The sequence below is a fragment of the Mchenga conophoros genome, linkage group LG23 (genome assembly GCF_057382185.1).
Source record: "Mchenga conophoros isolate Kocher_MC1m ecotype Shallow Benthic linkage group LG23, M_conophoros_male_GT1.1, whole genome shotgun sequence".
Lineage (NCBI taxonomy): Eukaryota > Metazoa > Chordata > Actinopteri > Cichliformes > Cichlidae > Mchenga > Mchenga conophoros.
Genome location: NC_140547.1, coordinates 19180285 through 19198915, shown reverse-complemented (window position 1 = coordinate 19198915; position 18631 = coordinate 19180285). Strand labels below are relative to the sequence as shown.

Below are 18631 nucleotides of genomic sequence, written 5' to 3'. Positions count from 1 at the left end.
CTCCATCCTCAACCCGAAAAGGCCCATCAAGACTCACTCTCATTTCATCAGTCCATAAAACCTTAGAAAAACCAGTCTTGAGATATTTCTTGGCCCAGTCTTGACGTTTCAGCTTGTGTGTCTTGTTCAGTGGTGGTCGTCTTTCAGCCTTTCTTACCTTGGCCATGTCTCTGAGTATTGCACACCTTGTGCTTTTGGGCACTCCAGTGATGTTGCAGCTCTGAAATATGGCCAAACTGGTGGCAAGTGGCATCTTGGCAGCTGCACGCTTGACTTTTCTCAGTTCATGGGCAGTTATTTTGCGCCTTGGTTTTTCCACACGCTTCTTGCGACCCTGTTGACTATTTTGAATGAAATGCTTGATTGTTCGATGATCACGCTTCAGAAGCTTTGCAATGTTGAGACTGCTGCATCCCTCTGCAAGATATCTCACTATTTTTGACTTTTCTGAGCATGTCAAGTCCTTCTTTTGACCCATTTTGCCAAAGGAAAGGACGTTGCCTAATAATTATGCACACCTGATATAGGGTGTTGATGTCATTAGACCACACCCCTTCTCATTACAGAGATGCTTAATTGGTAGTAGGCTTTCGAGCCTATACAGCTTGGAGTAAGACAACATGCATGAAGAGGATGATGTGGACAAAATACTCATTTGCCTAATAATTCTGCACTCCCTGTACATAATTTTTTATATGTGAATTATATAATGTTAAATTACTATTAAACAAATGACTAAGTATTTTAGACTTTAGTTTACTTCAGCCACATTCCATATAAATCAGATATCATACAAAAATAAAAATAGCTTCAAATACAGTTATGACAATAAAAGAATATGACTTTAAGGACTTCACAACATTATTTCAGTTATAGTACAGCAACATCTTTGACACATTAGCACTAAGGGAACACTGAATGACCTGGTGGGTTTTGTCCATAAAACTACTCATCTAAGATTACCACCAAGTAAAAGATCTCTCAGCAAAATTATGCAATATTTTAGGCACTATTGCCCCGATCCAATCAGTGAGCTAAGATTTTTTATTCCACACATGAACTACTGTTACAGCAACAGACATGGACTACATGCCCCACACAACAACTCAATGTCCACTATGTGAAGGAGCAAAACACATTCCTTCTCCTCTCGTTAACTGAGATAAACTGCTGGCATATTTGTTTTACATCTATACTGTCCAGTCTCTCCTGGTGGACATGGCAACACGTTATTCATGGTTGCATACAATTTTAGATTGATGTGGGTGAAAGCCTAGCACATACTTGCCAACCTTGAGACCTCAGAATTGGGGAGACATTCAAAAGGGCTGTTGTGCATTGAAAAACTTAAATTTTACAATGTTTATTTATTGGATAAAATAAGTTAAATGTCACAGTTATTATTGTCCGGCCAGAAACAGGCTGGGGGTGTCCAAATTCAGAGGCTGCGGCCACCTGAGGACCAGGTGTTGTGCCAAAAACTGATTGTCAGCCAAAAACTGATTTCCGGCATTTGCCAAAAACTGATTGCTTGTATTTAAACTGCTATAAATAACTTGTTGGTCTATAACATGTGAAACGTGTCAAATATATTCCTCATGAATTATATCAAGTCATCTAGAGCAACAAACAACATTCCTGTAACAAAGTAGAAGACACAATCAGTTTTTGGCAGTAACTTTTATGTATCCTTTATTTATGCAGTTAAAAAAATTCTTGCTTACTTTAAAAATGTTTCTTTTAAGAGCAATCTGGCCAAGAGGACAGCTGAAATTGTAACAAATACAAAAATAGTTCTGTACACATATTTTAAGTGGACAAAAGGAAGCTGATTGATTATAATGTAAGTACAATAACACAGATATTTGAAGTTTACACAGCCACATTCTCACGTGAAAATATGTTAAAAGTTTATTTTTCGTTGACAGCTCTTTTTTTTTTTTTTTTTTCTTTCTGTCGGGTTTGTTTTTCTTTACTAGAAGAGATCAAATTACTGGTGAGGACAATTCAATAATCGCTGGATATTGATGGGGACACGTCCCTTGTCAAATGCCAAATCTATGCCCTTGCGACCACAACTGAACGATGTTTTTGTTTCCCAGTTTAAACAGGTGGTGTACCTGCTGTTTCCAGACACTGCACCACAGTCATTTGTAATTACTGAATTTGTATTTTTGATATTACCGTTTCTAATTATTACAAACGTGAAAAACAAACAAACAAAACAAAACAAGTATTCTATTCTGACTCCATTTGCTCTCTAGTTTTTTTCCAATTTTAAGAGAAAATCTCATTTCCTGCATGAAGTGAGGTCATCCTCACTACAACCTGTTACTCGCATAGTGCACAGTCATAAAGAATATTTATACTGTTAAAATAAATGTTAGAAAAACACATCCATACAGCTGATCTACTTCTGAATAGTTTTCATTGCAAATAAGTTTTCTTTTAAGTTTTCTTTTATTCCCACTGACCCTTCAGCTGAGAATATCTCATAGACAACACAAGCAGCTTCACTATGACCCAAACTCCAGACTCACAGTAAACAAACACCACACAGTGTTACAGGACAGCATCCACAGCAGTGGGAAGTGAAGTTTCTTCATAGTTCAGAACTCGTTCACCAGAGGAAGATTTTAAAATGTTCTGGTCAAATTGACTGTTATGATTGGTCAGAATGGGATAAATGTTACCTTTTTATAAAGAAGGAATTTTATAAATACGTTTTTTTTCATTTAACTATTTATGTATTTTTCAGTTCATTAAAATTAAAACCTAATACTGTGCCACCTTCTAGCTTTTCTTGCCAGTGTGTAGAACAAACCTGATGACACAGACATCTAGAAAACTTACAAATCAACCGACGTGTGCGTGACTCCTACCTGTAACAGCTAGTGAAGTCAGGTTACAGGTGAGCGAGCCAGTGACAAATCATGCTGGAAGGATGATTATTCTTGTTCCAACATGACTCCACACCCTTGCATAAAGTAAGATCCATGATGACACAGATGAGCGAGTTCAGTGTGGAAAAACTTGACTGGCATGCACAGTCCTGACCTCAACCAGACATACAGCTTTGGGATGAGCAGAGAGCCGAGACTGTGAGCCAGGGCTTCTCATCCAACATTAAAATTCCCATAAACACTTCTAAACCTTTTGGAAAGGCTTCCATTAAGAGTTGAGCCTGTTATAGCCTCAAAGGGTGGGCAGACATTATATTAAACCCTATGGATTAAGAATGGAGTGTTACTCAAGTTCATATGTGTATGAAGCAAACTGGGTGAATAATTTTAGTAATATAATGAAGCTTCTCTGTGATTATTGAAGTGTTAAGATGATACTTAATGCAGTCTTTTCACCAGCAGGTGGGGATAAATCACCATCAATCAATCCTCAAACTCCTAAAAGGAGACTATTCTTATTTTTCTTATAATGTAAATAGTGTCTCTACCTTATCTGCAGGATAACAACACAAGGTTTACCTGTGCCATATAAAATTCAAACCAGATTAAACGGAAGACGCTGTAGCCACAGTACCCCATGCTGCCGTAACATAAATGGAGGAGCATGGGAGCTATGTGTGGATGCTTTTCGTGGATTACTCCTCAGCTTTTAACATCATCCTTCCACACAAACTGGTGGTCAAGCTACAAGACCTGGGTATTCCATACAGAACCTGCATGTGGATCAACAGTTTCCTCTCAGACCGTAGACAGAGAGTCAGAGTTGGCCATCACACATCCTCAGCCCTGAGTCTCAGCACTGGCTCACCCCAGGGCTGTGTGCTCAGTCCACTACTCTACTCTCTCTACACACACGACTGCACTCCTCTCCACCAGAGCAACATCTTTGTGAAGTTTGCAGACGACACCACCGTGGTGGGGCTCATTTCCAGGGGTGAGGAGTCTGCTTACAGAGACAAGGTGGAGCAGCTGTCGTCATGGTGTAAGGCCAATAACCTCCTCCTCAATACTTCAAAGAACAAAGAACTCATAACAGACTTCAGAAGGAAAAAGGCAGAGATCCCACCATTATTCATCAATGGGGACTGTGTAGAAAGGGTGGTAAACTTTCGCTTTCTGGGAATCAACATGGAGGAGAACCTTTCTTGGAGTGCAAACACCTCTGAGCTCCTGAAAAAGGCCCAACAGAGACTGTACTTCCTGAGAAATCTCAGGAGGAATAACATCACTCAGAGACTGCTGGTGTCCTTCTACGGAGCCACCATTGAGAGTGTACTAAATATTGCATATGCATTTGGTACACTAGCTGCACAGGGGCTCAGAGGAAAGCACTGCAAGGGCTCATTAACACCGTCCAAAGGATCACTGGCTGCCCTCTCCCCATGCTGGAAGATCTACACAAGACCAGCTGTCTTAAAAATGCTCAAAACATTATAAAAGATGCCTCATATCCTGGCCACTCACTGTTTGAACTGTTGGGCAGACTGTACAGAGCAATCAGTGCAAGGACAAATAGACTCAAACACAGCTTTTATCCAACTGCAATAACACGTCTGAATGCTGCTACAAGAAATGTCCATCACACCACTCTTGCATTAATCTGCGTGCTGAATGAAGTATTTACGTGGGAATGTATGTGAATGTTTGCTAATACGTTTCTTATTAGCACTTTAAGTATTTTATTTATTGATTTTATTGAATTTTATTATTTTATTTCTATTTTCATACTTTTAGGGATGATGCACTGATCAGGGACCACTTTTAATTTAGTTGTACCTGTGGCAATGACAATAAAGACATTCAGATTCTGATTCTAAAAATCCACAGAGAGATCAGCAGAAGAGAGATCACTCTTGGAGGAAAGATTATCATATATGTGAAGAACACAAAAAGCAGAGCTGAAACATCTTCTACAAACATGTTATTGTGTTGTTATAGTGTGAAGAAATGTTTTCTATGACACTGTAGTTTACACGTATGGCTAAACAAGCAGTTTTCAGACTTTCACACTGATTCTTCTTCTTCACGCCTCAGATTCAGTGGAAAAATTACAAGACTGCATCACTTGTTAATCAGCAGCTGTATGATCTTCAGCTGCAGGGTGGTTTGAGGACCCGTTTGAAATCACGTGAGCCTCGTCACATGATTTCAAACAGTATCTTATTAATACTTGTTTGGCCTCTGCTCTGTCACAGTGCCACTTCTCTTCAGATTCAGCTGAAGAAACATCACTGCACACAATGTTTTTCCTCCAAGCTGCTGCTCTGTGCTGCCTGAGCTCAGGTGAGTGATTTTATTCAAACAAGAACACACCCTCTGTAACAAACGTTGACATACTAACTAGAGGTGGGAATCACCATACATCCCACGATACGATATTATTGCAATTTTTTTTTAAATATTTTGCGATATTCAGATTCTGTACATAAAGGTAAACTTTATCAATATTCATTTTATCTAATATCAAAGTCTCACACTCAGTCTTTCTCTCATTTCAGTCAGTTTTATTGTTGACAAACTGAACGGTTTGTATTACAGTCTAGTCCAACTTAACTGAATGCAACCATCTGGTACAATTATAGCTATTCTGAACTATGCAATTTATGAAAACTATGCAGCCCCTTCAGCAACTGAAGAATTTGAAAGTAAATTAAAACAAAATATAATTTTACATTAGATAAAAAAGTTTTAAACTTAATTAAAATAAAACATGTCTTAAATTAAAATAAGTAAACTGTCATGTTTATTGCTGCCAAAAAAAGTTAAACACATTTGGACAGTGAAGGAATGTCAGGATTCTTGCTCAGAAAAAGGAGCTGATCAACATGCTCTGAAGTCAGAGCACAAAAACAAAATATCGAATTCTGCTGTCTCTGTATCGATACATTATTAGCAAACAAAATATCACGATACTACACAGTATCGATTTTTTTCCCCACCCCTAATACTAACCTATGTGTGTCTCTGCAGCGCTGTTTACCATGGCCACAGAGCTGATACTGAATGATTTGACTCTGACCAGGAGAGCTGGAGAAAGTGTCTCCTTCAGCTGTGGGAGAACTGACCAGTGCAGCACTGCAGTTGTATACTGGTACCAGAACAAAGTCAGTGACAAATTCAGAGTGATTATTGGTATTTACAGACGCACTGGTGCGATCACTTCAAACTACAACCACCCTCAGCAGAATGATTTCTCTGCTGTGGTAAAACAGAACAGCTGGGCGTTGGAGCTCAAAACAGTTAAAGTCATTCATTCAGCCATATACTACTGCTCCTGTTCTCAGAGTTCCCACAGTGTGAAATCATCCCTGCAGGCTGAACAAAAACCATCAGAGGAACAGCAAGAAACCACAGCTCCGTCTCAGTCTGAGAGAGAAGAGTTAGAGAAATTTTCAGTATTTAAATCAGACAAATGAAAATGTTCATACCATCAAAGGGTAAAATAAGTACTTGTAATCAAGGTTGAGAGGTAACTGGGAGTACTGGAAGTACACAATAAAGGTGGTTAATGAAAGAAAAAAATGTCTCAGACCGGTTCTATGGGAGGTTTTTCCTCCCATATCATTGAGTTGTATGTTGATGATACTAGCGTTTCCACGCATGGTCTAAAATATTTCAGACTACATCAAGTCCCTTTATGTTCCTCAGTTTGTGTTTGAGGGAACAAATATTTTTAGTTTTGAAGTCATCATAGTTTTAAGGAATTTTGTTGACTGACTTCATAGAAAGTGAAGAAAAGATACGACTGAAATAATAAATAAATTCCCCTCTATATTTGAAGGTTAGTGTTTTGCAAACCTCAGTCTCAGTGGAAAACTGCAACACACGCCTTAGCTGTCAGTCAGCAGCAGCACTGACAGCTGCAGCAGTTAATTGGGAGGTTGTAGGAGTTGTTAGAAACACGTGGTCCTCGTCTGATCATATAAATTGTCCTTGTTTGGCCTCGTTTCTATCAAAACATCACTTCTCCTCAGATTCACCAGAGGAAATGTCACTGAACACAACGGTTCACACAATGCTTTTCCTCCCAGCTGCTGCTCTGTGTTGTCTGTGTTTAGGTGAGTTTCAACCCAACAAAAACTACATGTCAGAAACACCATCAAACTGACATTTTCCTCTCTGTGTCTTTGCAGCGCTGGTTACCATGGCTGCAGAGCTGATCCAGAAAGATTTAACTTTGACTGCGACACCTGGCAAAAAAGTCTCCTTCAGCTGTGGAACTTCCCAGTGCAGTGGCAATTAGGGCTGGGCCATATTATACCGTTCACGATAATACCGGTATAATGTTAGGCAACGATAGGAAAATGAAATATCGCGATAGAATATGAGTAAAACGCGCATGCGCAGTGCCTTTGTTTTCATACGCACATGGCCGATTGTTGAGTGAAACAGATGAACCAGAATTGGTTTGTAAAAATGGTGCAACTTCAGTGATGTGGAACTGGTTTGGTGTTTGTCCGTCAGATACACAACAAAGCACATTTTTTGCAGAACATGCAAGCGGCCGTCGTTATTGTCGTATTTGTCGGACTAAGATGCTCTTAAATCTGGGAGTAATCTGGGTCCTAAACTCCGTCTTTTTCAGGTCAAACGAACACTGCAGCATCACTGAGAGTTAAAAACTGTCTAAATTCTTTCATCTTTAATAAAACGATCAGCATTGCTGCTTTACCAGGTGTAACTATGAAGTTTCCAGGAATCCATGAAAACAAAATTTATTACATTTAACGGAGTTAGAAGTTAGCAGGAAGCTAGCGGAAGTTAGCTCGCTAGTTTCGCTAGTTACCTAAGCATGATATTGCATGTTCTGACTGAGAGATTTCTGAAAAAATTCAAACGTACAGCTCTGCTATCACTTCCAACATAAATGAAGACAGGAAACTAAACAGCAGTGACGTTTGTAGGATTACAGAAGTTGGGCTAACTGGTATATAATGATGTGCTACGTGATCGCTAGCGACACAGCTATGTTAGCATAACATAAACAGTGAAGCTGGAGGACGAACACTAACACTTTTCCACTTATAAAAGTTAACGTTAAGGTTCCTGATAGTTAGAGACAAATGCAATCGCATGGCAGGATGCTGTAAACGGACCGAACTTCAGTCAGGAGAACAACTGAGATAATCCATCCACAATACAAGGTTAGTCATTAATATACTGCAACGACATGGGAATAGAGCAGCTGCCAGAGAATTCAACATTAATGAATCAATGGTACAGAAGTGGAGGAAGCAAGAAGAATGAGTTTAATAAAGTTTGATTTATCTGACTGCCTTGTTTCGCTTAATGTGCCTTATAATCCCGTGCACCTTATGGTCTGAAAAATGCGTACTGCACACTGCAGTTTAATGTTGCAAAGCACCTCTTTTTAACTTCAGTGGATATTATACATGGTTATGCTCAGGATATGTCAGCCCATTTGTACTGGAAATGCCTTTTGGTTAAACCTTCAGCAAGGAATTTGCATTTGCACTGTTAAATTTTTATAAAGCTTTAATGTACATAAAAACCAGCTTCTTGTTTAAGTGAAAATAAATGGAAGGTTGTCTTTTTTGCGCTAGTAATGTTGTGGAGTTGTATTTTGTCTCGCATCAATTATATCGTCAGTTATATCGTTATCGCAAATTTTCAAATATATATCGTGATAAATATTTTTGGCCATATCGCCCTGCTATAGTGGCAATTATGTGCACTGGTACCAGAAGAAAGACGGTGATAAGTTCAGAGTGATTCTTCATATTAACATACGCACTGGTGAAGTCAACAGTGACTACAACCATGCTCAGAAAAAAGATTTCTCAGCTGTGAAAAATGAGAACAGCTGTGAGTTGGAGATAAATGCAGTTAGCCTCGTTCATTCAGCCATCTACTACTGCTCCTGTGCTCAAAGCTCTCACAGTGACAAAACATCCCTGCAGGCTGAACAAAAACCATCAAAGGAACAGCAGCAGACCACAGCTCAGGTTCACACACACACACACTGACGCAGGCATCACCTTTGAAACCAAAACAACTAGTTTGTATTCTATTTATATAAGAAGTAAAAATAATCAAGACCAAAATTAATTCAAGTAGATTCAAAAGATGACACAATTGGGAGTATCAGATAAACTTGTCTTGTGTGTTCACATTCAGGTCAAAAACAGCAGACTGTAAAAATCCACAGAGATTATCTTCTTCTGACAAACATCAAACAGAAGTGTCTATATTTTTTGGAGAAGCAATATTCCTCTATGAGAACAGCAACTGAGGGAAAACCAAAACACCACAACACAGTGATCACAGCTCCAGAAACCAGAAAGCATATAGCTTTGGAAAAAAAAGAAATGAATGAAAAACAACAGTTTGAATCCAGGATTCTCAAAGTATAGCCAACTGGTCAATCACACCCTTTAGTAACATTATAGTTATGACTGTCATCCTCACAAATGTCAGCCAAGCTAAAAGTTACATCACATCCGCGAGTGCAAGCTGTGCTTTGGTGTCTTTTTGGTCGCTTTGATTGTCCAACTCTTATTTCTGTAACCTTGCACATCTGCACAGAGCATACAGGTTGGTTTCTTTTCCTTTACAGTCATTGCTGCCATGTGCTGGTTCTCTACATTTCCATGAGGACTCCTCATAATAATCATGCTGAGATTTGAAGACAGTTTGTGACGGAGTTACACCGTCCCGCAGACAGCTGATCTGGGCGCATACACGCACCACCACCATTAGTTTCTACAATTACCGTGGCTGCGCGTCTTTTCGTCGACCGGGCAGATAAACAAAAAGGGGTGAGAGGTATATTTTGAGCGGCGCAGAGGGTGGCCAACATATTTTTCCCACTTACCTTTAATAAAGCCGGTCGCGTAGACTCGCTGTGATCGCCGATTATACGAGTGGTTATGCAAGCCGATGGTATGGTGTTCCGGGGTTCAAATAGTGGGTTCGCCCGCGCTTGAAAGGTCACGTGAACTGCATCATTTTTGTTTGTTTGTTTTTTTTGTTATTGTGAAACACTGTAGGCTGCCTGGAATTGGCCATAAATGTCTGTATATACATATATATGTATTGTAGGAATACAGCTGGAAATAAGCTGAGGGGAAAAGAGTGTTTGGTAAAAGAAATAATAAAGAGATGACTATTATGAGTAGTGGGAGGGGCCATGGGGTATAAAAGAAGGCTGTCAGGGCCTACCTGGGCTTTTTAGATTTCTGCATTCTGTCACACACACAGCTACATTAATGGCTCTAAGTGCATTCATGTGTTGAATAAACAAAGATTACATGTTAATGTTTTGTTAGTACCCTTATTTCATTGTGTTACATTTTACCCCAGGATATGTTACAACTAACCCAGACTATGGGGTTAATTGTAACATTTCACTCTTTGTGTTTGAGGCCATACCATGCAATGGGTAATTGTGCTGCAGAGAAAATAGCTGCACTATTAATAGCAGAGACATGTAAATACTTTGCATTACATTTTGAATCCACTACCTTAAAAGAGCTCCAAGCTACAGACAGAAATGTCAAAAATGTTACAACTATCCCCGGTCTCCCCTACTAATATTGTAACACTTGTTGGCTGTTTCTAGGTCCCAAAACATGCTCAGATGGGTCGGCTGGTGCAGTTAAAGTGACTTATTTGCACAGTTTTATCTTTGCAGACCGTTCATTGATTCCAGACAATCGATGTCAGCTGTGTCCACCAGGCTCTCCTGACACTGCCCCTGAACCCACTGCAACACCCCTACTGTGCAGCTGAGGAGAAGGTTAATTCTGGAGGAAAACTGCCAACCTGCTGTTTGGACAAGAATAAACTTGTGAAACAAAGGTCAGCTCAGGTAGCTCATCATCTGGAGGCAGAAGTTATGCAGAATATTCAGATTCATGCAGTTTTTACAACATTAATTCATCTCGACTGAACCAAATCATGGAGCTGAATTACACTAAACAGAAATAACAACATGACCCCTGACAGGTGACAAGATTATCTCTTCATCACGGCACCTGTTAGTCGGTTGGGTATATTAAGGAGCAAGTAAACATTTTGTCCTCAAAGTTAATGGTTTAGAAACAGGAAAAAAATGGGCAAGTGTAAGGATTTGAGCAAGTTTGACAAAGTAGTGATGGCTAAGTGACTCTAAGACTCTAGACAACCAGGCTTTTGCAAAAATGCAGGGTTTGTGGGGTGTTCCTGCAGTGGTCACTATGCATTAAAAGTGGTCCAAAGAAGAAACAGTGGTGAACCAGTAACTGAGCATCTGTGGGATCTACGGGACAAACAAGTGTGATCCATGGAGGTCCTTCCTCACAACTTACAAGACTTCAAGGATCTGTTGCTAACATCTCAGTGCCAGATACCACAGCACATCTTCAGGGGTCAAGTGGAATCCATGCCTCACGACTGTTTTGGCAGCAAAAGAGGGACCAACACAAAATCAGGCAGAGTCATAATGTTACGTCTGATTGGTTAATGACATTGCTTTACCTCAGCTGCCACATTCAACATGAGACAGGTTTTTGTACTGGTCTGTGTCACTGTGTGAGAAGACAGGATCTTTGGCTCTGGAGCTAAACTGTACGTAACAGGTAAGAACAAATGAATTAATTTTCCTTACAACTTTCAAAATGACAATTTGTTCAAAGCCAGTTTCCGCTAAGTCCGACTTAAAATGTGTTTCTATTAAGTAGGAAAAAACTGTGAATCTCACTGTATATGTGAGGTATTTATTGGGGTTTTTTTCAGCGTGAAAAGTCCTAAAAGTCTGATGTGAGCAGGATTACAACTAATCCTTATCTAAGAAATTTCAACATCCTTTTATTTATTTTTATATTTGTTTGTAAGCTCAAAAAGATAACAGACTCACTGGGATTTGTGAAAGAAAATCATTAAAATTAAACGTGGACATATTTACAGTAAGTCATAAGCTTATAAATAAAATGTTATTCATATTTGAATCTTAAGACACATTTAAGGAAAGTTTAATGACTACTGACTTAATATTATCTCAAATATTATAGTAGATGTAATTTGGAAATTTAGGACTTGACATCATACTTAAAATAAGAAAAGTTTTGAAATTATATAATAAGCTATGTAATTCAGTATTTCATTACATGTAGTGCATTATATAGAATTGATTGTGTATCCTTTGAGGGCTTTAAGCTATTTTTCACATATTCAAATAATTGCTATTGTTTAACTACATGAAAAAAATTATGTCTCATGTGAACACAATGAAAAAAGTTCTGAAGTTTCTGATCTAATGATGTCTCGGTCTCTCTCTCTGTGCATACTGGAAATTTCTTAAATGTCATTTTAATGTCATTAAAATGTCATACAAAATATTTAGTTAATCACAATATAGATTTAAAAAATCCCCTGTACAAATATTTCTTCATAAATGTTTTCAGCTGAAATTACTGTAATATGTATATACTAACCTTGTATATTTTAAGAGATTATAGATGCCAAATATAAAATCATTATGAAAACAAAGATACAATTAAATTCTGACATATTATAAAAACTGATATAGAAATATTCACATCGTATATATGAAATCTTATTTGCAACAGTTTTAGAATAATTACAAACTATATGCTTCAAATATATACAGAAACTATAATGTACAAAGTACGCGTGCTTTCATTATCAATACTGCTGCCATGATATGTGAAGGATGTGATTTATTTTTACATCTATAGATGTGTTACATTGTATTGTTATAATTTAAAATTGTGATAACAGACGTAAAGGACAAAGGAGTTAATTGTATTAAATATTGTGTGTTAATGAAATCAGTTTAACTTTGATAAATATAATTCTGCCTTTAATATTTAATATTACATTGTACATTATAACAATAAATCATCTGAATATTGTTAAGTGTTTAAAATGAGCCATTACACGGCCGATAGGCACTGATTGGTAGTTTGGTGATTATGAAGCTTCTCAGGTCACACTGAGTGAAATTCTGTGTCTGCTGTCAAACTTCAGCTACGCCGGTAGCAAAGCCCACGGTGACAGTGTACCAAGCAGCATCCAGTGATCATCTGGAGGAGAAGAGATCCCTGCTGTGTGTGGCCTCACAAATGGTTCCTCCTGTGGTCAAGATCTCCTGGAAAAGCCAGAAGCAGGACGGATCTCCGCTGGCGGCGCCCCCTGGTGACACAGAACAGCTGGACATCATAGAGTCCGATTACACTGCCAGCATCTTGTTGATCCATCAGCAAGACGAGAACTCACATACATATGGCTGTTCTGTCACACACGAGGGGGGGACGGTGGAGGGTCAAATAGAGGAAGGTAATGAAAGTTTGTTGCCTTTTCAGCATGAAATTAGCTACGCAGCTACTCAAATGTGACTTTTCTGTTTCAGGAGTTTCTCAAAGTCCACCAAAAGAACTTCCACCAGATACACTTTCCACCAATCAAACTTTAACAGAAGGTCCATCATCAGAACATCCCGTGTCTCAAAAACAAGTAAAACTGCTCTGCCTGGTGTACACGGTGCTGATCACGAAGAGTCTGGTGTACTGCTGTGGAGTCTCTCTGCTCAGGCTCATCAGACGCAGCCGCAAACACACAGCTGACTGACTGTTTCCTTCTTCTTGGCTTATCGCTTTTCATATCGTTTATCACTCAGGATTTAGAAAAGTCTGTAACAGTGCAGCATTTTGGTTGTTTTTTTACTTTCTTTTTTATTTCAATATTTAAAAAAGAGCTGAAACAGAAAAGGCTGAATTATTAGCTCCCTAGTAGATGATTCGTCATTTATAGCATTTGTTTAATTAAAACAAAGTGTTGCCTGCTCTTCAAAGTATTTCTCTGCAATATTCCGAATAAAGCAAACAAAAAAATCTTGCTTGTTTGAGTTTAATTTTGTAGAAAACTGCGAGAAACAGCAGCACTCCCAATATATGCTGATAGGCAACGAGCAGTGGTAAAAGAAGAACAAATGTTTAATGAGATACAAACAGGATTTTAAAGAAGATGAGAACATGAAACCATAAATCTGTTAGATAAAAAAACATGCAGGTGTGTCTGAGCCTTATTTTTAGTTCACTATCATTGGGACTGCATAGTCATCACATGATGTGATATCATAGTGTGGAAGTAAATGTTCAAAATCATAATGTTCCCTCACAAAATCACAAATTCCTTCCAGATGCAATAAAAATGTTAAACACAATGACCCAATATTTATTTGAATATGAAATTATAAATGTTAAAATAAATTAAAATTAGAGTTCACCTTGATTGGTTTCATTTTGTAAAGGACATATTTAGCAGATGCATTTGTGAACTCTCACCAATGTGTTTGTCATTCAACAACAATTAGTTCTATGACCTAAAATATTATTTAATATGTTCTCCATGATTCGAAGCAGATAAAACTATGAAAGCAAACTCCAGTTTTAAGCTCTGTCCTCTTTCAGACATTGCAAATCAAATGTTTCTTTATACAGATAGTGTGGTTTTCTTATTAAAGGAAACAGAATAAAAACTGTCTAACTAAAGGAACCAAACTATCAGGAACCCGTGGATGTTGTTTTCTGGACTCAGTCTTAAAAACGATATCATCTTTACACCAGCTTTATTTGGACTGTGTGGGGTTTTTTACACATGCACATATATATCCTGCAGTGTCTGCATATCTATATATCAGTTATGTAAATTATGTGTCATTGTGTGTTCCATGTGAGATTGTTTAAAGCCTCTGAACAATGTCATGATATCAGTGCAGCTGTTAGCGCTGCGACCCCATAGCAGCGTCCTTTAGCTTTTAAAACTAACATGGATCGCTTTTCAACTTTTTAACTGAATCTCTTTCAAACAGCTTAAAGTCTGTCAAATTGTTTTAGTTTTTATAAATTTTCCTTTTATTTGAATTACCCTGAATACTGTATTTACTTTTTCTACTAAACATTCTGTATTAATTTCATCAATCGTACTTCTATTTTTTTGCTAACTTTTGAAAATGACTAAAACTGAAGTATTCTGGTAGTTAAGGGGACAGATGGTCCTAAGAGTCAAGACTACACTACAACGAATTCAAACACCTGACTTTGTTAAAGCTGCGCAGTAAAAATAAATATACTTTAAACAAGCAGCAGAAAACACCAAATGTTGATGAAATATTTCTTGATGCTGACATCTAATTTTCCACCAGCATACATGAGCTAAATACTGAAAGCCCTGATTCCAAACTTATCATTGTTTCATTTAATGTGTTTAGGTGGAGCAAGTAAAAACATGATCAAGTGGAAGTGAAATAAAAACATGTGAGGTGAAGCGCTGGTGTTTGTTTCGAGAAGAACAATAAGTTGTTTGTTTCAGCGGTTTCCAAGTCTGTCTCTGTGTGGTTTGTCTTCTCATACGAGCAGGATGTACGAGACTCAGCGCTGAACTGTTCTCATGCGATCACTTCATAAACTTTAAATTCCTATAATACTGTTTAACTGTGATTTCTTCCATATTCTATGCATGAATGGTGCTATTTGCACCAAAAATCTCTCACATATACTTTTAAGTTGTGTTCGTCATTACTGACCACTAAAGTCGAACCTGCATTCATGTGAATAAGCACGTGACCTCGTCTTGAATGTAACACTAGTGTAGCTCAGATTAACCTTAATGCTGGTTTGTACAGCTAACCTAAAATTCATCCTAATGACTGATTTTAATAAACACCAGCTTAGATGTTGTAGGACCAACATTATTAAAGACAAGTTTGTGTTCCCTGTATTGGTTTTGTAGGATGCAGCTGACCTCACTTCTAATGTTTGGTGAAAAAAACAAAACAAAACCTAAACAAACAAAACTTTATTCGATTTCATCATTATAGCACACGGAGTCACTGCAGTGAAGGGGTCTGAATACTTTCTGGAATTATTGTGCAACTGTGGCTGTTGCTGTAACTGTCACTGTGACATTAAAGTGAAAACCCCCAACTCGCACAGAAACCCACACAGCCCAGCTGCTGCACAAAGGGAAGCTCTGATTGGCTGTTGACTTTCTTTTCTGTCCTAATAACCGCTGAGAACAGATCCATATCTGCTGCTGCACCCCTCTATCTCATTCTTTTCCACTGAGCGCTCCACCCACTCAGAGCTGAACTGACCCCGTCTGACCCACCTGCTACATCATTTACTTTTTATTATTCTTTTGCTCTTTGTTAATGACTGACAAGGTTTTGCTACATTAAATAAATCGATGGCACAAAGCTTGTATTGAATCAGCTGTTTTGGACAATTTCAAGGTTGATTTAAAAACCTTTAGAACTTTTAATCCAACCATCAGAGCAACGTGTTAGCAGCTTCAAATTAAGAAGCAACACAGATCCTTACAGTTACTTTTTCTTAATGAAATTACACAACAAAAAATATTCAATTACAATTAATTTTATGCGTGTGTGTATGTGTGTGTCTGTGCATGGTAGTGAACCTAAAATATGTAATCAAAAAACCCTGAATTATACACGAGACGTTATCTATCCAAATAACTGAGCTTTAAAACTTCTAACTCTATATCTTTGTACTTTATATTTTTGAGCATGGAAACTAATCGAAAATCTTGTAGTCCAGACAGCAGGTGCTGCTTCTGGGCCAAGTTTAAATTTATTTCTGGATGACTTATAAGCATGAGTAAACCTCTCCCAGTGTTCTGTGCACTGTCTGCAGCGTGATTGTATGTTGCAAAAGAGTCTTTACTTCCCTCCAGTGGTCACACTGAGTCACAACGAAACTTGTGTGTCTCACAAGATTATTGATTATTAAACGGGTCATTCATCTCAAATCAACACTGGTCTTCTATTCAACCATCTCAAATTTACATCAAAATGTTGTGACACAAAGTTTGAACATGTATAATGGTTGCTGACAAATTTTAGATTCATAAATCCAATTAGTTTCAGGATATAGGACTTGGCGGAGGACTTTTTAAAGAAAGGTTCCTTTCAGGTCTTTTTTTTTTTTTTGCACACTGAAATCTGAGGCAATGTTTAAACATCGATATCTCAAAGGCTGTTTAAAATAAAAAGTTCTATACTTATCAGACTCTTCTAGGACAAAAGGGCTCAAAATGGTAGGAGTAGGTCTTGAAAACATTAAGTACACACAAATATGGGATTTTAAAGGACTACTTGATACGCTAATAGAGAGACATGTGATGCATTTGTCTGAAATACACAATTACAGATGCTGATGGTTGATGGCAAAAATGACTAGTGAAAATTTCAGGCTTGTCATTTAAACCATGTTTTCTTAGATATTCATGTGAAAAAAATGGTTTGAAAGTGAGTTGGAACATTTTTTTAAAGTATTTGTTATATGAAGCTAAAAATTCACAACATTTAGTATATGTGTTGAAACTTTGTAACATAAAATATTTATGTTAATTAGAGGCGATCGTGGCTCAAGCGTTTGCGGTTAGATATGGACAGACTCACCTTTTCACACAGAAGCAAGTTAGTGAATTGTGGAAAGGTGAGAAAGGTTTAGATTAAATGGTAAATGGCCTGTATTTATATAGCGCTTTACTAGTCCCTAAGGACCCCAAAGCGCTTTACATATCCAGTCATCCACCCATTCACACACTGGTGATGGCAAGCTACATTGTAGCCACAGCCACCCTGGGGCGCACTGACAGAGGCGAGGCTGCCGGACACTGGCGCCACCGGGCCCTCTGACCACCACCAGTAGGCAACGGGTGAAGTGTCTTGCCCAAGGACACAACGACCGAGACTGTCCGAGCCGGGGCTCGAACCGGCAACCTTCCGATTACAAGGCGACCTCCCAACTCTTGAGCCACGATTAAATCAGCTATTTCGTCTCCCCCCTTTTTTATTACATATATTACAGTTATATTATCAGTCTTTGCGTAGTATGATTTAGTACCATAATGAACACATACCTGTGGCATTAGCTGGTTGATCCTGCAGCAGAATTTGGGGAAATGGTTGTCCTGTTGAAAACCAATAATGGATTCATTTTCATTATTGTTTAAAACAACAGGTACAGCCTTTATATTTCCTCTAAATAGCAGACCTTCATTCCTTTTGATCTTCTTTAAAATCTTCTTTGTCACCGCTGCAGTCTTTGTATCGTACATCTGCACCATCAGGTCCACTGTGTCCAGTCTGTCTGCGTTCTCCAGTCGACTCTTTTTGATTGGCTTGAAGCCATCCCTTGACTCAGTAACATTTTGCAGACACCACTTGAAGTTTTTCAGCTCTTCAGTTCCCAAAGTCGCCAGAGTTTCCCACAGCCATTCCTTTAAAAGCCCGTCTGTCTTTTTTATCTGATAAAGTAAGAGAACGTTTTTGATAATTCGTACACTAAACAATGAACAAGAAAGAGTCGTTTTATAAAATCTCACCAACATCTGAGTTATTAACAGAAAAAAAACAAATAGACTGGTCAAACAACAGATAATATAGGCTTTTAAACCATAAAAATCAACATTTTTGTGCGACTAACATCAAATTTAATCAAATTTTAATTTTTGTAATTTTGCAGTAACCTTGAATCTTGTCATTTTAGACAGTCTTTCTTAAAAAAGGACAGTCTAATTGTTAGGTCAGTGTTCTGCTTAGAGGTCTGTGATGGCCAAACCCGTGGCCACACTCTAAAGTCGGTAACTTTTGTATTTTCATTCTTCATTTGAACATAGTA

The 18631-nt window shown here is 38.1% G+C and overlaps 1 protein-coding gene across 1 annotated transcript in view; it reads left to right on the top strand.

The window, feature by feature from the left end:
• Positions 1–13791, top strand: part of LOC146547076 (immunoglobulin lambda-1 light chain-like) — a 17010-nt gene extending 3219 nt beyond the window's left edge. Inside the window, exons 2-6 of the mRNA XM_085265417.1 lie at positions 5159–5246; positions 5934–6257; positions 11504–11542; positions 12954–13262; positions 13336–13791. Of these exons, the coding sequence (XP_085121543.1) occupies positions 5159–5246; positions 5934–6257; positions 11504–11542; positions 12954–13262; positions 13336–13553 (978 nt within the window). The 3' untranslated portion in view covers positions 13554–13791. The remainder of the gene's footprint in view (positions 1–5158; positions 5247–5933; positions 6258–11503; positions 11543–12953; positions 13263–13335) is intronic.
• The last annotated feature ends 4840 nt before the right edge of the window (positions 13792–18631 follow it).